General features: G+C 34.9%; 1 protein-coding gene across 1 annotated transcript in view; it reads right to left on the bottom strand.

The window, feature by feature from the left end:
• Positions 1–26,418, bottom strand: part of LOC111628315 (iroquois-class homeodomain protein IRX-6-like) — a 39,853-nt gene extending 13,435 nt beyond the window's left edge. The window contains exons 1-2 of the mRNA XM_023372079.1: positions 26,051–26,418; positions 23,010–23,300 (exon numbers count right to left, since the gene is read on the bottom strand). Of these exons, the coding sequence (XP_023227847.1) occupies positions 23,010–23,300; positions 26,051–26,098 (339 nt within the window). The 5' untranslated portion in view covers positions 26,099–26,418. The remainder of the gene's footprint in view (positions 1–23,009; positions 23,301–26,050) is intronic.
• Positions 26,419–27,631: the final 1,213 nt, after the last annotated feature.

Genomic DNA, 27,631 nt, shown 5'->3' with positions numbered 1-27,631 from the left:
TTACAAGTTTGTGATAGGTGATAGGGTCAGTGTTTAGGCAACGATTTACCCAAAATAAACATTATTCTCCCCCTTTCGGTGTGGTTTAACTAGAGCAAACGGTATCGAATTCTTCATCCGAAGCGTATAGAAAAAGGCTCGTTTAGATAAAAATTATGAATTTACGTGCCTCGATAAGGTTAGGAAAGGCTCTACTTGTACGGAAATTGAGCTGTCGAGCTAAGAAAAAGGCTCTGTTTATATTAAAATGAATTTGAGCAATGTTGAAAAGAAGACTCCGTTTGCTTGAAAAATAGACAAAAAGGCATAATTTCGTGAGAAAAAATGAATTTTAAACCTTAAAAAATTTTTAAAAAGCCTTATTCCTACCAAAAATCATTTAAAAAATAGGAGAAAAAGCTACTCAAGAGCATTTGAATGTATAGAAAAAGGCTCGTTTATATCAAAACAATGAATTTTGAATGTGTAATAAGTCGAAAAAATGGCTCCGTTTGTTTCGAAGATAGACTTAATTGTACGATGGGAAAAAAAATTAAATTTTAAACTTTAATAAGTTAAGGAAAGCCTTTCTCCTACCAAAAATCCTTTAAAAAATAGCTGGAAAAGCTACTTAAATTCCTGACAATTGATTAAAACATTAAAAGACTATCTGTAACGAAGGAAAAAGAAAATAATTAGAATTTATAAATAATCTGGAGAAGGAAAGGAAAATATTTTCTACGAAAAATCCTTTAGGTTAAACAATTTCCACCATTAAATTGTCAATAAAAGTGGAATTAACAATCCAAAACTGAAGCATCATCCGTAATAAAACTTGCTCTTATCATCTAGATTATATATAACAGTGTAAGAGTTTATATTAACCGCTAGCCTATAGGCTATTTGTCAGATAGAAATTACATACGTGCACGAGGGGAGAAGAAGAAAACGAAAAAAAAAGAAAAAAATCACTGTTCGTGTTGTGTACATTATAATAGAAGTGCAACCTATGATTAGGCCAAGATACTGGCAAGTAGTGCGACTTAATGAAGTGCAGCGTAGGTGTATTAGCAGTTTGTCCGTCTAGATTACTGCGTAAAAGAAACACCCTTCATAAAAATTGCGCTCAAGGACCGTTCCTAGGCCCTGTAGATCCGTCAACTTTCATTACCCTGCGCCCCTCCATTAGAAGTTTGCCCCGCTATATAAAGACAACATTAGATTGCGAGTTTCCACCCCGATAATACGCTGTTACGACGTATCTCGGGGGTGCCATGCATCGACGTCCGTCTTGCCAGACGTGTGTTTGTCTTCGGAAGGTTAGATGCTCCATCATCGAACATTGGGCGGAAATTACAGCACGGTCCCCTTGGTAGGTAATAGGAGAGACGTCTTCGGATAATTTATACCCTTCCCTTCTTGCTGCGATCGATTCGACATCTTTCCATTGCTGGATCGTCAGGTTAAAGGTATTCACCAATGAAAATTCACCCCCTCTCTTTCACTCTTTGCAACTTTTCCATCCTTCTCTTCCTCTCTCTCTTCTCTATTTTTGAAACTTACAAGGCTCGTTTACCTACATCCAATTTATAATTCTTACTTTAAAAAAATTATTCTGTAATTTTAAAAGTGGGTTTCAGGCTTTTTTAAGAGTAGCGAGTGGGTTATTTTCGTGTTTAATTTTGAATATTATAAAAAGTCAAAGATGTGATGCAGAGAGGTTGGTGAATGAGGGATGTCTGGTCGGAAAGTGGGATAAGTTGATTTTTAGTATGCATTATTGGAGATTTAAGGTATAAAATTGAGTTTAAAATATGTTTAAAATGAGTAAAAATAGAGGAAAATGGTTATTTAGAGGTGAAAAGTAAGTGTTAATCAGATGCAAAATGTGAGGAGTGTAAGAAGCATTCACAAAATCGCTGAAAAGATGCAAAATTCCATTCAAAATATGCAAAAAAAATATATAAAGGAAGAGATTAAAATGACAAAAAATGAGAAAATCTCATTCAAAACGCATCAAAATGCAAAAATTTCACTTAAAAATATACAAGTTTACACGAAATAGAGTAAAAATTTGTTCAAAGCATAAAAAAGAACAAAATCTATCACGGAACGAACAGAAATGCAGTCATAAACACAGTAAAAAACGTAAAAAACAATAAATTACAATTTAAAACGACACTAAAAACCCCCCGAAATAACGCAAAACGTTAAAAAAAAGGGGGGAAACACATTAGAAGCATTTAAAATGATCAATTAAAAGAGTCAAAACGATTGTCCACTCAAACATTTAACTGCATAATGGAGATTAAATGTTAAAACTTGAAAAAGATTCCACACCTCTGGGCCTAATTAGGGAAAAAAACGAGGGGGGAAGAGAGCGAAAGAAATGTACAGGGAGTGCGAGTAGTTAAGTTATTTTGTGACCAAACCGTCCCCAGAGTTGGCTTTATCATCATGAAACAGAGAGGAAGTTAAGTTATGTGGTATCCACGCCTTGTTTGCCAGTTATATTAAACATCGGGTCGAGATGTAACTGCGCAATAAACCGGATTTTGTTTTACCAACTCCACCCTTCTTTGCCAGAGATGTGAACTTCACACCAATCCCACTCGCTGCATTTCCATTAAGATACCTTTTATTCCTCTAAAAAAGAAAAAAAAAGAAATATTCAAACTCTAATAGTAGCTTAGGCAAGGTTACAAGATCATTAATTATTCAGTATATGGCATAATTAAATATATGATGAAATGTATGTTTGTCTGGCTGTTGCTCATAAACTGTTCTAGATATTTCTGTAATATTGGAGGTTTTTTATATATGTATTTCTCGTGTCGGGAGCAGTATGAGATAAGAACAATATCTGATGTATCCTTATATTTTATGATAGCAGCGTGTTTACAGGATTTACATAACGTATGAGGGATGTTCTAAGGAGCTACAAGACTATAAGAGCCGCATAAAATAGAATTGCATTGTTCTATGGAGCTACATGATAGAGGAAAGATTGTAGGAGACATATACTATGGAAATAGTTTAAGGATTCTATGTTTTATACGGAACTTATAGGACAGGAAGTCAACAAAATTAAAAGGGCAACATTACTTATGAGTAGTGTCCTAAGGAGCAGCATATCATGTAAAGAAAACTGTAGGGAGACCTATAAAATAGGAGCAATGTTGTAAGGGCCGCATATTTTATTAGGAGCCACTAAATTAGCAACAAGAGCCACATATGGTATTAACAAAAATATACCATATTTGATAGAGAAAGGATCGTAGGAGCCATATACAATAGAAAAAAGACAGTAGGATCCATTCAACATAGAAACAATGTCACGTATTTTATAAGGAGCACTTAAGATTCTTAAAATAATAAAAAAACAGAGCATCTAAATAGGAGCCACATTAATGTATTACAGAATGACTCTATATGGCACCCGTGTGCAATTATTTTTAAAAAAATCCATACGAAGAGAGGTTCAACTTTGCCACTCGACTTCCCTTGTTAGAGATATGTTGACTAATGTAAACATATTGATCATTAGTAGAAAATTTTGGCCAATGCTCAAGAAAAGGATTTAAAAAAAAGAGGCAAAAAATCAACCGAAAGGAGCCAAAAAAAAGGAACCAAACTTCTCGAAACGATTTTAAAGTTGATGGGTTTCGACTTCATTTTCTAGTGTTTAAGACACGTCTTTAGGACCTTTAAGATTAATGAGTTTCAGGCCATATCTGACGCATTCTCTTCTGTTAAAGAATGACAAAACCCCCCCCTTCTATTTTCAGTCCTACTTTCTTCTACTGCTCACTTATTTAAACTGTAAGTACTTTTACAGATCCTTCAACTTTAGGCACCATTTTTTAATTAAAAATATTAAGGACTCCAAGCCATAAAATACAAATTTTATGCCACAAAAAACGAAAATTTCTCATTAAAAAATGGAAATTTTTATAAGAAAATAAAAACCATCTTCGAAGGATTTTGAATAAATCCAACTTGTTTTTTTACATGTAAAAAGGATTAAAAGTCCTTAAAAATTAATTATAAGGACTAAAATAGAGCATACAAATAGAAATTTAATGTTAAAAATTGATGCGAAATTAGAAATTTTGAATTATTTTTTATTTTGGAACCTAAATTTTATTATTTTTTTGTACAAAAAAGTAATTTCTATACAGAAAAATAGCATTAAACTGTAAGGACTAATAATAAATTTTTTAAAAAAATCCAAGTTTTGGCTCTATAAAAGTAGCCCAAAATATAAATTTAATCAGAAAAAATCGAATTTTTAAAGTCCTACAATTAGTAAAAGAGTTTAATTTATTATTTTAACAAGGGTTTAACTTTAAAAAAATTAAATTCAAAGTAAATAAATCGAGCTCTAAAACTCAAAAAATTAGAANAATAAATTTGTTTTTTTTTTAAAGACATCTATAGAGTTTGTTTTTGTGTCTTCACTCGTATTTTGAGCCTGATTACCTTTTTAGCTATTTTATCTGAGTTTAATTACATAATTAAAAGCCTGTGTGTCTTTCTAAGTTTCGATATTCAAATTAAAAGCTTATTTTGAAGCCTTCTACGGAGCTTCTTTCTATGTTTCCATCCGTATTCTGAGCCTGATTTTAATAAGTTTCCTTTCTAATCTTGTTATTTTTTTATAAATTTAATTATGTAATTTAAATACTGTTTGCCTTTATAATCCTTCAAAGTTCAGTAAATAAAACGATAAATTAGCTCTTAAACCTTGTACGGGTCTTTCATTCATGTTTTAAGCCTGAATTTAAATTAGAAATTTAACTGTTGTGCCTTTATTTTTTCGAATTTAGCCTTCTTTAAACTAAATTTTACGAAGTTTAAAGTTACCGAACCTTTAAAGAAACATATAACTTAAATTTCTTGACTAAACCATACATTAATATTACAATTCAGTCCGTTCGTGTGTCTGTACGTTTCCGTAAATATCTCGAAAACTATCCGAGATGAAATATTCAAATTTTCAGGATATTTTTATAGGGTTAATACATACTTTTGTACAAAATTTAGTTAGGATGGAAGCAAAATATCAAAGGATTTCGTTTAAAATTCACAAAATTTGACGCTAAAATCGTATCTAGTTGAAAGGCCTTTTATAAAAATTTAACTTTTTACATAAAGGAGGCCTTAAAAAGGGGGGACTTTTTCGTCAAACTAGAGAAGACAATACCTCATTTAGACCCTCAAAAATGCAGTGTTTCAAGGCCCTAAAATTACGATTATCTCACGACTGAGAACGAGTCGAACTAGTTTAATTAAATAGGGCCTAGAGGCCTAAATAAACAATGTAAAAAACTTTTATTATCGCGCAAAAACCGGGAAAGTTAATTACTGTCGTAAAACTAATAGATGAAACGATAAGAGTCATAATTCGATATAGAATTACTGCATAAAAAATTCGATTTTATATGTGCAGGAATATCATAAAGAAATTAATAGATTTTACTGCTTGTAAGTATTAATTCGAATGATGATGATGTCGGCCAAAAAAATTAACAAAATTCGGTTGGAAAATGTGTTATTATGCTAATTTCGCTTATTATTTTAATTAAATTTAATATATATTTTCGTATTTTGGGTTGTAAAATTACTGATTTTTTTTCTTAAATTATGACTCCAAAATTACTCCTTTTTTCTTTAATTTTGGCTTTAAAATTACCGATTTTTTCTAGAATTTTGGCTCAAAAGTTTGATTTCAAAAATATTTTGGCCTACATTACTTATATAAATTTGGAAACATTTTTGACCTAAATATGTAAGAAATTTCGTCTAAACAATGCTAATTTTTTAAATAAGAAAATAACCAAAATTATAAATACTTTTAAGAACCAAAATTCAAAAAGTTAGATTAAAAATTTGAGCCAAAATCTCAAACAAAAATTTGGCAAAAAAAACATTAAAAAATGTCGTTTTAAATCAAATTGTTGGCATATTTTTAAATGATAAATGATGACGATGATGTGCAGGAATATCATAAAGAAATTAATAGATTTTACTGCTTGTAAGTATTAATTCGAATGATGATGATGTCGATATTAATGAAGATACCCAAAAAATCGTTTTACAATATTTTTGGGAGGATATATGTTAATGATGATGATGATGATGATATTCAATAATATCAACAGATTTTAGAATTTATAAGTATTAATAACCAGGATGATGATGATTATGATGATAATAAAATACAAGAAAAACGTTTTAAAGTACGATAGGATTACAGATTTATAAACTACTATTAATATCGATCATAACGATGGATGATGATTTAGGTTGATGAAAATGTAATACGATGATGGATAACAATGTAAAAATTCACAGATTTTAATACCATTATCATGAATATCATCATCATTGTGTGTATTATATATATAAGTTATAATAGGCTAGACACGATGATGATGACAAATACAATAAACATGATGATGATTACGAATATAACGCNGAGCATCCTTCACACCTATGCATCTATCCCGCCAATCTTCCAAACATAATTAAGATATAGGAATAAATTTTAGACACTTTAATTAATAATATTCTGCAAAAAACAGTTTTTAACATAATTAAACAATAAAAAAAACAGTCAGAAACATAAGAGCATCCTTCAACCTATACCCATGCCCCCTCCAAATATTTATATAACTTTATAAATCATCCTACAAAAAATTCTTTGATAAAACCTTAAAAAATCAAGAACAATTAGTTCCAACCTTCAAAAAACGTCATATTTTATCTACAGTTACATAAATTAAAACATTTCAGGCACTTCAATCGATAATATTCCGGTTAAAAACAAAGTTTATAACATAAATAAACAGTCAAAAACATAAGAAAAGATCCCACGCCCATATTTGTATGCCATCTTTTCTAAGTGTACACGAACCCCAATAGTTGTCTTCTTTAGTCTGACCCTCCATTATTAATTAAAGTCAGATCCAACTCGGCTCCAATCAATCGAACCATTACGTGCCCCTCCTACATAAGCTGACTCTATTAAGTAATGGCCATTTGCTATGGGAGAGATGATAAGAAGAGATGTCTTAGCTTCAACAACTATCGATCCCCACTACTAAAAAGAAAAGGGGGGAGGGAAAATATACATTTTTTCACTCAAATTTACTTCTCTGGAATAATAATTGAGTCTGGATCATTTTCCATTAGCCATAACGAATTTTAAATTCCATTTAATTACTTAAAAACCATTTTTTTGTGGGGGCCTCCAACCACATCCGTTCGTTTAAGGGCCTTATTCACCAATGTTTCTGGCATTTTTCCAATATGAATGACAAATTAAGCTTTCATCTTTAGTCATTAATCTGATAAAAACTGTTGCACTTTCTACGCTAGATTGATACTAAATGTGTAGCACGGTGGGTGTTTTCAACTATCTTTCTTTTTAAATTTTATGCATAATAACTCGTTTATTATCATTCTGGGATGATGCTTTCTCGTATGGCCAGTCTTTGATATGCTTCGTTAGGCCAGATACTGCTGTAGGAATAAATGGGAACTTGTTACAAACTTACTATGCTATATAGCTAGCCTTATATGCTTCAGTAGACTAGATACTGCTTTAGAAACAATCTATGAACCTGTTACAATCTCAGTATACTGATAAAAGTATTCTTCTACACTGTGACAAGCTTCAATAGGCTAGATACTACTACAGAAACAATACATGAACCTGATATAAACTGATTATACTATATAACTAGTCTTCTATACTTTGATAGGCTTTAATAACCTAGCTATAGGAACAAAGTTAGCCTTATATTACTATATAGCTAGCCGTAGCTGTAGAAACAATCTATGAACCTGATAAATTTAGTGTACTATAGAGGTAGTCTTGGTAGGCTTCATTAGCCTAGATACGGCTATAAGAACAAATGGGAACCTGTTACGAACTTAGTTTATTATATAGGGAGTCTTATATGCTTCAGTAGGCTAGATACTGCTATAGAAACAATCTATAAACTTGTTACAAACTTAGTACATTATAGAGGTTCTTCTATACTTTGACAAGCTTCAGTAGACTAGATACTGTTATAGGAACAAACTGAACCTGTTAAAAACTTCGTATACCCATGAAGTTAGTCTTCCATACTTTTATTTGCTTCAGTAGACCAGATACTGCTATAGGAACAAACTATGAGTACGTTACAACCTTAGAATTGAATCTTAAGAGTAATTCGATTATTGATTTGTCTCTGGAGGCTACCTCAAAAGATTTTCTGTTGAGCTTTTCTTTCTGTTATGACAAAAATCTTTATTTAATCTATGAGAAATTCCAGGAACAAGAGAATTTTTGAGTTATTCTTTTGTTGTTAAATCTAAGAAAAGCTCATCCGCACTTTCCTATATTAAATTCTTAACAATCTATGAGCAATAAACTATCGAATATGAATTGGGAACATAATTATATATCCATTTATTGAAAATATCGATTCTAAATTTCAGGGAAAATCCTTCTTTAGCCTTCTCTTACGAAACTTTAATTATCTAGAATCTATCCTAAGCAATTTTATATACTAATTACGGAAATTTTAAGGCAAAGGCTCTCTTTTCTTACTCGAATTTCCACAAATAAAGTAACTTTAACATGAATAAAATGGTGGAAACTTTGAAATTAAGAGACTCTTAACAGGTTAAAGCTTATTATAAATTGTACATCTAAGCTAACTGCATTAATTCTCTAGAAATCACCTCTATGTTAAGTGTGGGGATGGAAACTAGAGTAGAGAATGCATCTACAACGCGTCGCATTTCGCTTAAAATTTTAGAAAATATTGAAGTAAAAGGCGAAAATACTCATACTTAAAGGTTTACTTTTCTCATAAATAAACAATTTTTTAGTTTTTCTGTCTTAAATATCGCAAAAATCTAGTAAAATCGCATGTTCTTCCTGCGCATTATATACAGAAAAGGTAACCTTATATCGAGTATTTGTATGAAATTCAATTATCGAGCATCATTTTAATCAATTAGAATGAAATATGATAAAGATTTTATTTAAAAAATAATTAAAAAAAACCAGGAAAAAAATCATCGATTTTCATCTTTCGTGACTCACATATTTATGTATCAGATGACATGTCGCCATATTTGAACGAGGAATTCGCTCTTAATTAATACTGGTCGACATTAATTTTCTTTTATGTTTAACATGTTCATCCGTTGCTCTCTTAATTTTATGAATAATAATAAATTAAATTTCTTCTTAACTTATTTCGGATTCAATTTACACTTTCGTAATTGAATTTTATGCAGTTCTACTATAGTAACAATAATATACTATTGTAATAACAATAAAAATAATTCGAGGGCTTATCAGGTAACACCTATTCTAAGAAGGCTTCTGTGATACATTACAGGAGTTTTTCTAGCTAGATTTACACATAAACGCTGGCTCAAACTTAAATTATAAAAAAGGCCCTATAATTAAGAGCCTTCTATTCATACAAATATTTTATTGAGTAAAACTAGTGTTTATGTGTGCTACCATTTTGTATAGTTTTGAAAATCTACCTATTTCGATCCACAGACTAGGCATTCTGTAATAACATTAACTTCCTTGAGGGATTCTAGGAGAGGACACAAGAGGAACCGTATAAGAAGGCCTCGTTTGCATGGATGTAGAATGGGACGGTATAGAAAGGACTTCTTTAGGGTCTCCTCACTGTTTCTAGTTAATTAGAAGGCCCAAAAAAGAAATGTTAGTTAGGCGAGGCTTTTAAACGTGTTCTCATCTATCGAAAATGGTGATTGGAAAGACATGTTAAAAGGTCTCGCCAATCAACGAAATTTCGACTGCATCGATGACGTCACAGAGGCTCATTGTCGTTTCTTTCCTCTCCTCTCGATGCAAGAATTGTTGAATCGACAGACCATCAGGCTGATGCAGTGTTTGAAAGGCATTGACTGGTCCACCAGGTACTACCTCGGGATCCACTCTGCAAATGACTCATTCTTTCTCCCTCATCCAACCATTCTGTATGGAGAAGACAGGTTACAGGCTTCCCATCCATCATGTTGTACTTTCACCCAGCAGATGTCTAGCCCTTTTCTAAATTAGTAATATTCTAAAGTTCATCTTCTTTGAGTAATGATTAGATTAAGGCCTGCACTGCCTCTTCTTGTGTGCAAAAGGCTCTGAGAACCCTTTTACGAGTTTTGAACTTAGTGTTGACCATCACAGGTGTTAAGTCATCTAATTTTGATTTAATTCGTCATTTTTATAACTAAAATTCAGTAAATTTAAGAAAAAAAAAAAAGAGTTCTCTCGTGAGGGATGGAACAAATTAAGATCTTCATTTCTTCGCCATAGACACTTTTAAAGTTAAATGCATGTAAAAAGTGCAACTTCTTAAGAATTTTTGGATCTACAATGGAATTTTTTTAATATATAAATTTAGTATTTTTAGCTAGAAATTCCTGAATGAATCTTTAAAATTTATCTCATTTTTTGATTATTACCGAAAGCTTCCTGCGATACACAGACGTTCTGTGTTGTGAATATACAACTAGATAAGGTACAAATTTAATAATTCGAGCAAAATTAGATTTAAAAATCGAGATCTGCGCGCTATAAAAACTTCAAAACTACTTTATAATAAAAAATTTATCAATAAGTAACGAAAAAATTAAGAATAAAAGAATAATAAACCAAGAAACACCGCAATACACATTCTTCACTATACGAATCTTCAAAAGCTGAATAATTGTAAAACACCTCAATTTTTTAGAAAATTTTGAATCTAGAAAGGATTTTTAGACATAAATTTAGTATTTTCAGCCATAAATTATTTAAGGAATCTTAAAAAAATCCTTATAAATTTAACTCTCCTATGGCACTCCTGCGGCACAGACGAAGCCATTATTGTGGATACTACAACTAGATACGTTAAAAATTTAATAAATTCGGGTAAGAATTGATTGAAAAATCGGTACTAAAACTAGAGAAGTTTTTAAAGATCAAGAAGATACCCGACATTAACAAAACAAACTAAGATTAAAAGAAGAAAATGTGGAAAAGAAAAGCAAATCAATGTTCAGCTCTCGCATGGAAGGCATTATTAGTAGGAAAAGTATTGAAAGAACGGAGGGGGGTAAAAATACTTCATCAAAATTCAACGACTTCTCCTCGGGGGCAAAAATTTACATATCGTCGACTTCTTCAGCTGGAAAGCTCAAGAAACAAATTCGTTTGTAATAACCTTCACTTCTCTCCAAGGCAATGAACGTAAAACAAGTGATGCAAGCAGCGGAACATTGCATTTTCCGTTTTTGCCTCTTGTAAAAGGCACAGATTACAGCATCCTTGTTGACACGTGGTAATTAATAGTCATTGGAGAAGTAATTAAGTTATTAGGGTTGAAGCACTTTCGACTAGAATATGCACAAGTCTGTTTAATAAGAGAGAAAGAAAGATTTCTTACTCCCTACTAAATCACTTTAGATGTCATCAAATCAGCTTAAAGTCGCTTGATTTTAAAATTGTTACGGCTTAACTGGAGTAAATTAAAGGTGGCACTTATCACCTTATCGGCGGTAAACACGCTTTGCTCTCACTATTAATGTATAAGCATAAATATGCCTTAGGTAATTTCAACCTTAGAAGTCTCCTGGCTACTTCCAAAACCAATCACCTAACGTTTAAAAGTTAAAATTTCCATCCCGTTTCTACGTCAGAAAATTTAAATATTTCCTTCCCAAAAACGTTAATTTATTTACAAAATATTAACTCTTTTTTTGCAATAAGAAACAATTTGCTTAACTCTCCTTAAGTCAAGCCAAGCTTCGATGTAGCGCTTCTGTTTCGAGTCCGGCGCTAAACCGAAGAATCTCAAACAATGAATTAATGGGCTGTAAACGCAATTTTCGAATTTAAAAGTTTGAAAGTTACATGATTCCGTAATTCAGAATAGCGAAAGTTAGTAGTATTTAATGGTTACGAGAGAGATCAGTTCACCAGCATTGATTAGCGTTGTACAAAGGTGCGCTATATAATAGAGCAATATATCGAGGCTTGACTGTAGTTTAGTTTTTAAAATATTTCTTGCTGTTTTTTCCTCTTTAACTGTGAAGAAATTACATAATATAATGCGTTAAAACACTCCTAGTATAATTCCTTTACACAATATTAATAATCCTCTGGCATTACTCCTAATTTTTCTTAATAGTTACCTTCCCAGAAAAGAGGAATGACGTTTAAAGAAGCAATTTATAGAAAAATCTCGCGTGGCCTGAGTTCTAGAATCGATAGAAAAACCTTAATTTCAAGAAATTACCAGTTCTTAACTGGGTACTTAAATTCTAGATTCCAGTTAAAATTAATTAAATCTGTAAACAAGAATTCGATTTATTAGCATGAATACTAACTTAAGGTGTAAATTTAGAAGAATTTCAGCACAAAAAAGTAGAAAAATTGCCTATTTTTTAAAGTCATTTAGACCCTCATCGAAGATATGGATCCGGTTCGGTTACGGTAAATTGCAACTAGAGTTGAATCAACTTATGCAGAAAGGGGGAGAAGAACCTATTGAGAGAGGCCTGAGTCTACTTTATAGAGTAGTTTTTGTTACAGATTTTCGTTCTAGAATGGGAGATATTTAGTGGGTCTGCGGTTAGGATCAACCATCTGTGACTAGAAAGTGTCAGGATCAGTTAGTAAATAGTATAATTCGTGCAGCAGTAATCATTTGTCCATAACATATTTTTTTCTGTGTGTGTGTGTGTGTGTCGATGGGGTGTATGATAAAGCTTGCAAGATTCGAAAATTCGAATGATAAGAGGGCACTGAGATGACTTTAATAGATTTAAAAGAGCATCAAGTGTCTAATATATTTTAACTTACGGTTATCGATTCGTTAAACGAGACTTTGCTTTGCTTAGTGGGCTCTTTTTCTCCTCTAGAAATCGATAGATATGCTCAATAAACATATGAAAATCTTGAATATAACTTATTTAAATGGGCTATTTTTAAAATTAAATTATATATTCTACTTATACAGTCTGATAACACGAAGAATTAATCGATTCTTCTTCTAAGTTTTTCAGCTGATTTTATAGACGTTGACTTCGTCTTAACATATTTCTATACACTTTTTAGGCAACTCAAGAAGATTTTATATACTCTATGACCTATATTTTATTGTATTTTCTTAAAGTAATACATTATTTTTACTATAAGATTTGAAAACGTGAAGATATAATCGACCATTCTTCCAAGTTGTTGTTGAGTTTATCTTAAAGATGCTGTATTGATCTTAATGCAGTTTACTGTAGATTCTTGGAAGTTCAAAGAACATTTTACATAATTTAGGCTCAATATTTTGTTGATTTTTCAGAAAATAAACTAATTTGTTGTGTAATTTAATTACATAATTGAAGAATTAATCGAGTCTCCCCCAAGTTATCGCGATGATTTTATGGGTTCTTCTTCGATTTTGACACATTTTATGCCTTTCTATATATATTTTAAGCATTAGAATGCAAAATTTATATATTATAGATTAGATATATTGTTAGTTATTTAGAAAATAATGCATTATTTATGCTAGGTTATGATATAAAATGCATGCTCCTATAGAAGCACTGTATACAATTTTAGGAGTTTTAATCGTATATAAAAATCTTATCAGCATTTTAAAAAAATAAGAACACTTATTAATTTAAATATTAAGCTTCGGTTATAATATTTAGAGCAGACAAAAACATAACAAACCAGCTATTATGTTGAGTTCTAACTATTGAAAGACAATAAATAGAGAAATCAGGCCAACACATCCTCTAAGATACAAGAGTTTGTTATGTATTTTTTTTGTACAAAAAAATCTATGGGAGGAACCAAAAAATTACACACACGCACACAAAAAAAGAAAGTTCATACTAAACAATACAAACAAAAATATTGTTGCGGTGATAAGGTACAGCTTTACCTCTTCAGGTATACGGTATATAGGCCTCAAATAAGCACGCAAACGAAGTCACGCAAAACTGCTGCTTATTTGTACACGCATTGGAGTGAGACCATTTCCACTTAAGGCCCTACAAGTCTATAACACTATGCTCTAACTATTTTAAGCATCAGAAGTTCACCAGTAATGTTATTTCTAGCACGAAAGCTGCACAAATTAGTGTTATATCTAGCACCAAAGCTTCACAAATTAGTGTTTACGCTACTCGATACGAGGCCTAGTATATTATAGATCTAGTTATGAATAAATCAACAAAGGCCTGTTTATATAATGCAATAATATAGCTTTGAATCATTGAAGGATGCCAAGATAGAGAGGCTCCAATGTCCAGTTTGCTACGGGGTGTTAAGTGTTTCGGGCCTTTTTTAATATGGAAAATAATGCCTAGGCCTTAAAGAATATCTTGTTATGTTACTTTATATTGTTAAGTACGCGGAGAAATTAATATCTTTACGCTTTGTAGAGTCGATAATTAAGTGGAACGTCAAGAAACGGCAGCCATTTGTCTAGTTTTAAATCATTTATAAATATGCAGACGAGCCTGTATGAGTTACAACGTTATAATACAGTTAGTATGGCATCCCCAATCAATTTATTAGTTTCTCGGCTGATTTAATGTTTTGCGAATATGTGGGATATTATGTTGACATGTTCTGTCTGTGGCCCTGTCACGCATCACGCACTTATTATGGCATTCTCGTATTAAGGCGAACAAAAATCGATACAATTGTTCACGGTTTGTAAATATTTCAGAACATTTCTGTCAATTGTCTGCTGTTTTCTCCCCCTTTTTTCTTTCTAAAAACTAAAAACTGTATAACAGGAAACTATTAGTAATTGGCTTAATTGCTTGTAAAAAGTTAACACGATTCGGCGAAGTTTAAGCCTTTCTTTGAGCCTTTCTAGTGCTTTACGTGTTTCCGAAGATTCAAAAATTAACAGCTTTTCTAGCCTTTTATCGATCCCTCTGGGGTAATTTGATCTAACTCGAATATATCCGCAAGAGAAAGGCTCAAAGTGGAATCGAGTGAACATTTTAACACAATTTTCAGCTTTATAATCAATTTAAGGCTTATAAAAATCGATTTTTTGAGGTAAATTGTACCTAATTAAGGCTCGAGTTTAATGCATAATCAATAAAGTGAAGAGCCTGTAATTAAGGCTCGGCTCTAATATATAAGCATAGAAGTGACAATAGATAAATTGCTTATCAGATTTGAACTTGAAATTCTTAAAATAATCCTTAAAATCAGTAAATTAAACAAAGCAACCAATTGTAGAGAGAAGGGAGGATAAGAAGATCTTCACAATTCGCTAACAGGAGTGAAAATTAGAAGGCTCCAAGATAGAAAAATAGTTAAGATGTGCCTCGGAGGTTGTAGAATAAGGGTGTGTTCTGAATGAAATCCCAATACTTGGAATTGGATACACGTTCCTCTACAAAAGTCGGAGCTGTGGTCGGACGAGGATGTCCCAGCGATAAAAGAAGGTTGGGGTGTAAGTTCTTCCTGTCCCGTCTTTACGACAGTCCCGATTGAACCACTACTTAATAAGGCCGTTTGTATGTTGGTCCGACTGTCCACAAATCAGTCTGGAAACATTTAGATACTGTTGGGCAAAGGAACAAATCAACAACTACCAAAAACTAACGAAGTAACATTTCGCTTCATTTATATACGCGTGGGAAGGAGTAAATTGCCAGAAGGGGGAGACTAAGAATTTGGTAACTATTGACATGTTCGAGAAACCTGTCATTCATTCAAGTAGTATGTAACGATGTTTCCAAATCGAGGTGATTACAACATGTGTTACAGATCAGCAACAGATAATAATAGAAAAAAAAATTGAAGCCATCCTCGATACAACGTATCCTGGAGCAAATTTTCTTGTAAGGAAGAAAAAAAAGGAGTTTGTTTCAGCAGCAAACGAAAAAAAAAGAAAGGAATAATAACTTAGAACGTAACGAGGATTCCAAACATTCACTTGACAGTTTAATACTCCTTAGAACGGACATATGATTTACGATCAATAAATATAATATCGACCATATTAGAAGAGATCCACTTATCTTTGAATCTAGTCTAATTTTTGGTTATGTTTTTTTTAATATTTTCTTTACCCTTCCTCCGAGGATAGCCTTAAATAACATTCTAGAGTAATATTAAAATTCAAATAGGATAATATTTAAAATTATACTCTGTAATTGTAGTTTAGATTAAGGATTCTGTGCAGGGATGATCCTAAAATGGGATCTTTGATAGCGATCTGTCACGTGTCTAATTAATATTTTTGCTATAAATTAATAATTTTGAATATAAATCACCGAAAAATCTGTTTATATAACGATTATGCAGCATCAAGATAGTCTCTAGTTAGCGTAACTCTATACAATTATCGTTAAAAATGATTATTTTCATCAAAAATTTTGATAAAAATCGAATATTTGAGGCCTTTCCTACAATTCTGGATCATTAAACTAGACTGTTTTATAGAAAAATACTACAGAACAACAATTATTATCAATATTATAGAGCTAGATTTATCTGTTTTTGATCAAGAATGTTGTATAGAAGTCATTATAAAGTCCTCTGTGATTGGATAACAATTACTTAAGTTATAAAGGGTGGAATGTGAAAGTCACGTAATTATATCTATAAAGAGTTTCGACAATCTGTTGGGTGGTTAAATCAGAAAGTGGTAATTATCTTGACTTAAGGCAGTAATAATGAAAAATCTATTATGCCTTTGGGGTGAGAAAGGAAGATTAAAAGATCTAGAATATTATCTCTATAATTATTAAGGTGTTTACATTATGTGAAGAGCTTAGATTTATTCAACAGCTTTAAATTATGGTTGAAACTTTGTTTCTCTCTCTCTCTCTCTCTCTTTTTTTTTCTTTTTTTTTCGTGCTAACAACCAGAAAAATTAATCAAATTAAACCGTTCATTCAGTTTACATAGTAAAACCATAAGGGGGGTTTTATGCTATGTGTTATTCTCCTTCAACCAGCTTGAAATTAAGGAAGGAACAGTTTAACTTCAGTTCTAGAAAACTGGTGTTATTAAGGAGGTAATGTTTTTTCCGAAGCACTTAAGAAAACAAGAAACAATGCTTCCAAAGCCTTATATCTCTCTTAACTACATCATTTGCTTGTGCACTCTATAATTTGTAAAGTTCAGCATTGCTACGTTATCAGAGACAGTTCATTTAGGGTATTTATATACCCGCCTACCTAGAATCTAAACAGTTTGTCATTTCCCTGATCTCTTTTTTTTCTATCTTCCACTTTAAAAAAGTCGTATAAATACAAGTAAAATACCGCTTCACCCCTGGTAAAGTGGAGTAAGGTGATCGATTCCAGATGGAAAAATACTCTTCCTATTTTAAAAATATTCGAAGTAGAGTTATATTTTTATCAATATCTTTGCTCAGATACACCAAAGAATGGAATTATATCAAATATCTTAACAAAAAATGGGCTTAAATCCGTATATCTAGACTAAAGCTCTAAGATCTAGCATCCTTCAAGGAATGCTAGCATCCCTTTACGTGATAAAATGAATCTTTCTGATATTTTTCTCTTGAAAAATGATGATGATTAAGGATTTTATCAATGGATGGTAGCTTAATTTACAGGAGCAGAAACAATTTATAATGATAAAGCCATTAAATGTATGTTTATTTATTGTTTAGTCACAACATTGTACGAAAAACAGAGACGTCATTCAGTTTATGAATCGTTTTTTGAAGCATTAAAGCAGTAAAACGATGATTTTTCTACTTATAAATCGAGTTTGATATCATTAATTATAAGAAATCAATATCACTAGTCAATATCATTAAGCATAAATTTATAAGAAATTAAATAAGAAAGGTATCTTGTGCCCTCTAATTGGATGCGTATATTGATCTGAAGAATAAACCTAAATATTTCTAATTTTTAATACAAATTTAATGGAATAATTTCTTCGATTTTTGATAGAAGAATCATCATCAATTTCTTAACAAAATATATTCAAGCTCATGTTAAACTTCTTAACATTATTTGAGAAATATGCAAATTAAATGGAAGAGATGCATCTTTACTTAATTTATCTGATCTCGAGTTGATTATTCTGGTTTGTAGTAAGAAGATAATGGTATAATGTTACCAATTTTTAATGGAAGAGAGCCAGTAGCTTTGTATGCATTTAACAACAACTACGGGAAGAAACCTCGTGCTTTGTCTTAATATTTTTCAACATGATGCAGAACTGTACAAAGAGATTCACCTTTTCTTAATTCTCTAGTATCTCGGGATGATTATTGTGGATTTTATTAACAAGATAATGGTATAAAGCCTCCAATTTTTAATGGAAGAGAGCCAAGAGTCTTGTATGAATTTGACAAAATAACGAGCGAAAGTGCCTTTGTATTTCAATAAACTAGTGAAATGTGCATAGAGATGCACCTTTTCTTAATTTTCCATAGCTTCAAGACGATTATTTCTGTTTATATTAAGAAGAAAATGGCGCAATATTGCCAAAACAGAAACAATTCTTTGATGGTAGAACCATCAGCCACGTATGTATATTTATTACGTAGCCGCAACACGAAACAAAGAAGAGAGACATCATCCTGGGGCTGAGCCACTCTTTATCTATCTAAGCAAATTTCCCACCAGGGGGTAGTGCATACAGGGTGGCGCTGTTGTCGTCGCCCCGGAGGCTGCAGTTCCGGAGCGTGATAGATGTTGGCGAGAGGCGCAGAAGACAGTTCTATTGACAGCCCCGTATATCTGGCAGAAAGTAGACGGGGAATTAGAGACAGACAAGCTGTCTCCGAGTAATAAGCTCTAGTTTCTCCGTTTGAATATCAATCTAAACTCAGCTGACAAAATGGCGGACGAACGGGGGATGAGAGATTTAAACGCCTTGTAGCACCATCTGACGACTCTTGACGGCTGCCAGATATTGCACTTGTTCACCCTCATTTTTTTCATCTGGCGGTTTTTTTTATCAGAATTTTTAATGCTAGTGGGATATTAGAACGTATAGAAAGATGTTATGAATGATGGAAGAATGCTCGCGCGAGTCCTGTAACTCTAGAGCAATAAGGTGAAGTAACCTGTGAAGGCCTGGCGTAAATCTGTGAAATTCCGCCGCGTTGCAAACACTATAAAACTATCAAATTTAAAAATTAATAAGTCCACAAAATTGCTACAAAGGAAATCTCGAAAGGTCGTCAGAAAATTATGAATTAAATCCATAAAAACTGGAAAAGCCCCCTCCCCTAAATAATTACACCATCCGTTCGATACACGGAATTTATTATGAGTAAGGAAAGGAATATATTGCAGACAGCCCATTTTTTTCCCAATGATTTAGACGATTTTTTCAAACTTTACTTTTTTGAAAAAGTCCAGACGTTTGGAGCACCTCTACAGATGAAAGCGGCAAGAAAACTCTACTTCACTCCCTCCCTTCCTCCACCCTCGATCGGGGGAGGGGGTGGAAGTTGACAGGAGACCAGAACCCTGTCCGACATGGTCCCACGTTCCGTACTTACGACAGCCCGTCAATCAAAGTTTACCATTTGGAGAGCGACGGTTTCGTGTTTTTAAATTCACTCTGGGTTCGCTGTCGTTACAAGACGGAGGTGGAGTTACCTGGAGTGTACGGTCTTGTAGCTGTCGTCGGGATATATCTGTCCGCCAACTTTGTCAAGGGCTTTTTGGCAAAGGGATTTTAACCATTGAAGGTTCCAAACTTTCTAAACTAAACTCTATTGAAAATCAAAGTGATTGAGAGATAAAACTATGCTCTAAATTGTTTTCAATTACTTATTCTTACAATGGATAAACTTATCGCGTGAATGGGTCATAAATAATCATATACCAGCGACAAAATCGATAAATACACCCCATTTAGCGCTTAATAAACTTAAAATTATGACCATTTACACTAATTTAAATCACTAAAAAAAGCAGAATTTTGCTACCTCATCATGGCTTGAGAGATTCGAAATTAGAAAGGAGTAGGCTCACTTGGACGAATTTAATCGAATGTGCGAGCTGTTAAAGGACAAAATCATCTTTACAAAGCATAAAATACATCTTAATCTTCGACCCTCTATCGATGAAATCCCAATAAGGATCGACAATTCAGGTAGAGGAGACGTTAAAGATATAACAAGTTTAGGCATTTTTAAAAGTAGTCTAGACTAAATTTGACTTATGGCACAATCATTTGGAGGTGTTGATGTGATGGAGAGGGTGCCGAACTTTTATCCTCCCCATCTTTCACAGTTATGACGTAATTTTATCTAAAAACCTAGGCTAGGAGAACATTACTGATAATAACCATCGAAAGTATTAGAAATGATAATAAAATGTCCTTGAATAATAGGATAAGACCTTTGTTACATCACGTGGATTTATTTTTAGTAATTACATTCTAAATTTAACTTTATTAAACTAGTTTATCCTTATAGAAATTTAGTGTTTTTTTGGGAGAAACTCATTAATTAAACACTCGAAACGACGACCCTACTTTTAGGTCGTGTGTTGAAGGTTTTTTGAACGTGCAGAATTCGTTTCATTGGCCCACCGGGCATAAAAATAATACAGTTCGTGGCAAGAAATAAAAAAAAAAATAATAATATATGAAAAATGATTTAATGTTTCGTTCGTGTCTGATAGAAGGCCACAGAAATCCATAATAAACGGCCCGTAGCCATCTTGAAAAAGTTGTAAATTAGAAAAATCATTAGGTGATACTTTAAAAATAAGAAATTCTTTTAAAATTTTAAGTTATCCTTAAGGATTTTCGAGGTTTTTAAGGTTAATCGTACGTAACTGTCGAGAAATTTTATGCTTAGTAATAGGAAATTGCTGGGATTTTTTAATGTTATTTTCTAGAAACCTGTTGAGATTTTTAAAGTTTGCTGTAGGGAACTGATGACATTTATAAGGTTAATCATTGAATGCCCTTAAAAATTTCAAGGTTAATGTAGAAAAATCATCAAAATTTTTTAAATTTAATTATAAAGATAATCGAATTTTTAAGGTAGATTGTAGAGATATTGAAGTATTTTAAAGCTTATTTTCGAGCAAATTTGTAGGGAATTTTTAGGGATTCTTAGTTCATTTGCAGAAAGCTATTGTATTTAAGTTTAGAGCGAAGAATTTTGTTAATACTTTTAGGGTTGATTGCTTAAAACTGTCGAAACTTCCGAGATTAACTAGATACAAATTTCAGGGATCTGTGCGAGTTAAAATGTAGAAATTCCGAATGTTTAGAGTGAAATAATAAATTGAAATTGCTTTTACACAATGGCCTATTAGGGCCTAGGATCGAGTTAAGTGTAATTGGAGAACTATTAAGGCCTTGTTAAGTCTTTGATACCGTCTAAATAGGTCATTAGATATTATGAAACGTTCGGTAGTCATCTAGCCTACAGACAGACAAGTCAGACGGCCTGGATCTAAGTATTTGTTAAGTTTAAGAAAGATTTAAGCAAATAATTTAGTCAAAATTCCAGAATTTTGCGTTGTATTTTAAAAATGAAGTGATGCGGAAAGAGAAACATAATTACTAAACAAGTAGAGATAATAATCAATACATGTTCCTACAACGAAAACAAAATTTAACTTTAAAGCCTTCTCTTGTATCAAGTTGAAATATTATGGCCTTGAATTTATCAGGCCTATTTTATAGTCAGTGGTGCATCAGGTAGAAATGCGATCTCCATACAGCTGGCGTCAAAATAATTTCTACTATTTCACTTCATGGATATATATATCGATACATTTTCCTAAATTTTAGCTTAGAAGGCCCCAGAAACGGTCGATATGGAAGTTGTGCTTTGGTTCAATTCGAGGAATTAAATGGTCTTTTGATGGATTTAAACAATTCTCCCTTTCAAGATGGCGAATGTCACTCTTTCTACACGCTTGACGTAATCGAAATTACGAACAGAGCGTGATTTCAGGACGCCTACGTGACAAAACCTCATAACCTCTGATCTGTATGGTTTTTCCATTAGAAAGAAGTTTATCTCTGTAATTTCTAGAATAATTTAACCATCATCCATTGTTGTAAATTCCATCTTTAACCGTCCTTCAATACTCGAACTAATACAGACAAGAGTATACAAAAGTCACAAAATTCTAAAACCACCCTCTATATATTTCGATCGTAGCCTTAATAGACTAAGTATATATCAATTTTATAATTTTTTGAGTCTTTTATAATCGATAAAATTCATTAAAACAGCCGAAAAATTAAGCCTATTAAGGCCTAATCACTTGAAGGCCTAAAAGTTTCCTATTATATAGGCCAATAATACAAATTAAATTTACACAAAATCCGGTCCCTGTGCAAGCTTTAAACGTCTTTAAATTCAATATAATTATACTTTATTTATATAATTAGGCATATCGAAATAGGCCACCTAATAATCTATTTAATAAAATTATTAGTCAGCGCCAAGCCCCGCCAAGTCCATAAGTTTCTATCGGTCCACGTTATAAATTTAATCAACCCGATCGATATTTTACCTAGGCCGGTTAGGCCTCATAATTACGAATATACACATCAGCAATCCTGCTTAACACTACTGCAGCCCATGGAGGGGGGGAGTCGAGCGACAACCGAGATGAAAGTGGGAAGGGAATGACTATTTAACCGCATCTCTCTATATTATTGATTTAGCAGCACTTTATAAATATATCCAGTTTGCCAAGATGTCAACGATTGTGTTCACGAACTGCGAATCAATCCTAATTTGCTGTGTTACGCTCTTATGCAAGAGCGTTAGATCCTTAAATTCTTCCTTCCATTTAGGAATTTTAGCGAAATTGCACATCATTTGATCATCTTAACTTCCCCCCGTTTCTATCGCGCAATTCCGTTTAATTCTGGTTACTGCTCTCGAAGATACCTGCGCTTTGCGTGAAGGCCCACTAGGCCGTAGCGTGGTTTGAGGCCTCATTTAGGGAAGGCCCTAGTTTTATGAATGAAAATAAAGTGTACTCACTGAAGGCGAGTAGAAGGCAGACTGCTCGGCACTTAAAGGAAGAAATCCTTGGTCACCACCGAAGGCTGCAGCAGCTGCAGCAGCGGCCGCCGTACCATACATGTTGAGCGGCAGGCCGGATGCCGCCAATCGCTGATAGTTGATCAACTGGGCATCGTACTGGCACGAACACACAGTTTGGCCGGTTATGGGGTCGGTCATCACCGGGCGACCTGACTCGCAGCATGGTTGTCCGGCTGTACTCGAGGTCCCATGCAGTTGCTGACCCGTTGTCTGGCCAGCCATCAGCAGCTGAAAGAAAAAGAAAAAAATTATGGTAAAATTAACTTCGAGCAACGTGCCAGAAAGGCCTCTAGGCCCTTTTACTATAATATATCGTGATATATTCATTTACATAAGTCAGAAACCCACTTAAACTAAACTGAACTCCTCCGAAGCGCGTAGTGCTCTGATGAACCCGTTGATTGAAAAGGCAACGAGAACGGCACGATCTCGTTTAATTACCGGATTTTCGATATCGTCGACGTTCAAGTGCCCTCATAACATTAAGCATTTCACTTATACGGCTTTACATGACGCGTAAATTTGATTTAAAAAAAATGAATAATAACTTTGAATTTGATCCGATGTTGTGGATAGTTGATGCGAAACTGTTGCAGAGATTGCATCGACGGAATTACTATAAAAGAGAGAAGAGAAGGAGCCACAATGTATTTTAAGTCAATTAGTTACTCTATAAAATGTTAATGCTCTCCACCAATGCCAGAGCAGCTGCGGAACCGCAGCTATTAGTAGAGGATTAAAGAATTCTTCTAATTTCCACGCTCTTAAAACTAGTTATCCCTTGGGAAACGACTCAAACCGCTTTCCGACTCATTAAGGCCCCCTAAACGAGGTCGCACCTCGTATTTTAAGATGGAGAATATACATCTTCCGACGTCGCATCCTAAGTAAAAGGCCTTCGAATGACGTCCATAAACGCGGGATTAAATTGGAATTATGCCACGGATGGGGGTCGTCTCGGCCAGATTTTAATTGTATTCTGTTCCAATTGCATGCGTTTTGTAAAGAAAGACATCACCCGCAACTTGGCTCCTACACCATCCACTAGATGCAGGTAGCTAGCTTGATGCCTTATGTATTTTTATTGTGTGGAAACCTGAATTTTACAGGTCGGAAGCGTTTTCTCGGATTTGAAAGGAGATTTGGTTTTGTCGACCCCTCCGCTTCTTTTCGGTAGCGTTTCTTTTTCGAACGTCTCTTCTCTAAAGAGAGCCATAGTAGTTTATGATAAATCGGACTAAACCCGATTCTGAATTCCATTCGTCACACACACAAGAGAGAGTCGAGCACAATAGACGTCTACGAGGACCAGAAATATCGGCGATAGAGGGCAGCAGTGGTCAGGCCTCCTATTGCCAACGTTTGTCGACTTAAGAGAGCCAAGCTAATCCAATACATCTGCTTGTATGCAGCAAATGGGCCACATTCGCCCGAGGTCCATCTTCTTCTTCCTTTTTTTTCCTTCTTCTATATAACGAGAGTGCGAACCCCGAGGCGGGCATCTGCGTGTTTGTCGGAAGCAGTTGAAGGATTTCTCAGATTTGTGAAAGTCCAATGGTGACAGATGTCAATACCATCATGTTTGATTCAGGCGAGGGTCTTATCCGAAAGTCAGTTTGTTATCAACTTACCCTTCTTCCTCCCTACTTATGTTAAAGAGTTTTCCCATTTTATAATCCCGTTTGTTGGTCAAATGCGTTTTTGCTCCTCGTATCCCTAATAAATTATTAAGCTTCGGTTATTTACAACTATAACTAGAATAAGATGACCTTAAACACTCGCTAAACGAACCTGAGAGAACGGGAGCAAACTTTATTTAGTGTTATCTACAAACTTAATTAAGTTGAGGGGCTGTTAAAGAGTTTTTTTATGCTCCAAAATCTGTAACTAATCCACCTTAATTCTACGGAGTTTGCTACTAACTTAAGAAGTTAAGTATTAAAACTAAGCTTATTCTAATAAAAATGGGGCCCTAATTTTTAAAATATAAACAAGAGTACAGTATCATAAACAAATGAAAAGAACACCGTGCAATAAAGAGAGTAAATATATCAGAACCATGCAACTTGGATTTACTTTAGGCCTGACTAAAACGTAGGCCTTATTTTAATTCGAAAAGTAGGCCTTAGGCCTCGAAAATTAAGTAAGTTTGATTCGATTTTAAGTAGGGAAACGGATACGAAAATGCAATTTTATCGATAAAATATAATAATAAAGTGTAAGTTGGGGACACGGTAAACGACGCTCGAGGTAGAAGGATGACGTTTCACCAGGCTTTGACCCGTTCGAGTGACGAAAACGTTGGCATCAAGCATAGGAAAAGTTGGATGGGGACTTTCTGCGAAGGCCTAACGCGCTTAGGCCTAATGGAAATCAAAGTGAAGCGTAGAAACGGTCGTTGGTACAGTCGCCGTTTCTTCCCGGTATTTTGGGGTGGACCGCCCGCTCCCGGGACGTCCATCGGTACAAAGTGACAAACGACATTCGGTCCCAGCAGGCTGTCAGTTCGGACGGTGTTGACGTGTTAAAAACCCGTTCCCGGCCTAACATTGGCAGCGTGTGACATTACGTGATGGTCAGCAATTAGGTATAACGAGCAAAAATACGATGTGCCACAACTACTATCGATCTAACGAATGGCGGATGTGCAGCCTGCGACAAATTAACAGGTCAAGCGGTATACCGAATTAAAGACCGCACGTTGATGCGAGGAAAAAAAAGTGGTTACAAAGTTAAAAATTGTGCAAGTGGAAGGAGAGGAACGGAGTTGCGTGGCACACGAAAACCTCCTTTCTGGTGGGGTGGACGGAGGAGGGTCTCCACCGCAAAATGGTTTGCCAGGACTCGGCCACCCGCCGGAACCGCAGCTCGGGGATGACTTGGGTGTCGGACAGAACACCTCCCGACCGAAACGGAACCCCCCGCGGGTAGTAGAAGGGAGCGCGAGTTGAAGTTTGGAAGCAAGGCACGCAACTTACCTGGGTGGTAGTTGGGTTACCGGTATAGCCGAATTGAGAACATGACATCTTAGAGATGTTGCTGGTTGCACATGCGGTCTGTCCCTCGCAGGGACTCGCCCTCCCTTCACAGCTGGCCCCCGAGTCCCTGCCGTCAGTCCCTGGCGAAGACACGGTGGTGCTTTTGGTGGTGGAGGGAGGGGGGCAAAAAGGTGATATCGGGTCGGCGACTGTAGAAAATCGGTAGCACTGCCTGGAAACTATGTGGACGAAAGGTAGATATCAACCAGATTCATGGCCAGTTAGTCCAAAAAACAACTTTAGTGGAACCACGTGAAAACGTCCCAACCACTTGACGAGAAGCGAGAGACTGCGCTTAGTGCACATAGGTGGCGCTGTCGTCCCGTTCACTACTGCACTTCTCCGTCGAGGTCGCCGACGCACGACTCACTCTCGGCTCCGCCCCCGGTGCGGGACGTCGCGTGCCGAACTAACCAATGAGGTGAAGCGAGATCCGTCAGTTGGTTGGCTAACGTCTGTTGAATGACGGGCGGGCGTCCAACGGTAGCCTAGTCGGGGCCGCGCGCCAGACACGTTGGACAAATTAGCATGAATGTAAGCAGAGTAAAGTCGGTGACGAGTTGACAGCACTGCGGTGGTGTAGGGGGGACACGAGACATTGTCTGAACGGTAGAGCGGGATGTGCCACAATAGCTTCTACCTCTCTCTCTCTTCCTGTCCAAACACATCGGCCATTGTAGAACAGCGGATCGTACCAGTTGTCCTTCTGTGAGTTCTTCCTCCGTTTGTCGTCAACGAGATGTGCAAATCGAACAGGACCGTTTTAATGCTCGGTCTGTTTGGCCCGTTACCAGCTCCTATTGTTACTTTCCTCTTTTGTCAGGTGTCTCTTGTCGTTTCTAGAATCGTGGGGGCGCTCTCGCTTTCCTAATTTTTAATTTCAAAAGAAAGATTCCCTATTTCTCCCCCATAAATTAATTCCCCCTTTTTTTATTTACTTGGCGTGCCTCTAGCTCCAAACTTTTGTATCCGTTCGAGCGACTCCGGTTTTGATGTCGCGTGAGGGTAGTATACAATAACTTGCGTGTCACGTGACGGCAGCAGGGTGTCGGCAAAAGCGCCGCCATCAGTCCGGTGGGCGAAGCAGACAGTTTAATCTTTGACCACGTGATGCGACACTCTTTAGGCCCTATGTCTGGGTCAATTGGGAGACACAAATGGGACAGGCGATCGGAAACAAGATCCAAACAGCCTCCCTGTCTAAATTGAAGTAGGAGCGATAGAGGAGTAAAAAAGAGAAGATAAAAAAATTTCGCTTTCTATTTTTTAGTCTTGGTTCCTCAAAGACGTAATTTCCTGGCGAACTGTTCCCAAGGGCCCAATTGTACCGGGCCGAAGACGAAAATTGTTATGCCAATTTGTCGGTGAGTGATGGCTGCTCCGAACCCGGTTGGACCTCTGGTCGAATTTACGGCTTCGCAGACCCCTGTGGGAAAGGTGGCCACAAACTCCCTTCAATTTTCTCCGTCGATAGGGAGCGTATTGGATGAAGGCCCCCTGCACTTTTTTCCTCCCCTTCTA

Source organism: Centruroides sculpturatus, unplaced genomic scaffold (genome assembly GCF_000671375.1).
Source record: "Centruroides sculpturatus isolate CEXI.00-Female unplaced genomic scaffold, Cexi_2.0 scaffold497, whole genome shotgun sequence".
Lineage (NCBI taxonomy): Eukaryota > Metazoa > Arthropoda > Arachnida > Scorpiones > Buthidae > Centruroides > Centruroides sculpturatus.
This window is presented reverse-complemented; position numbering and strand designations above follow the sequence as displayed.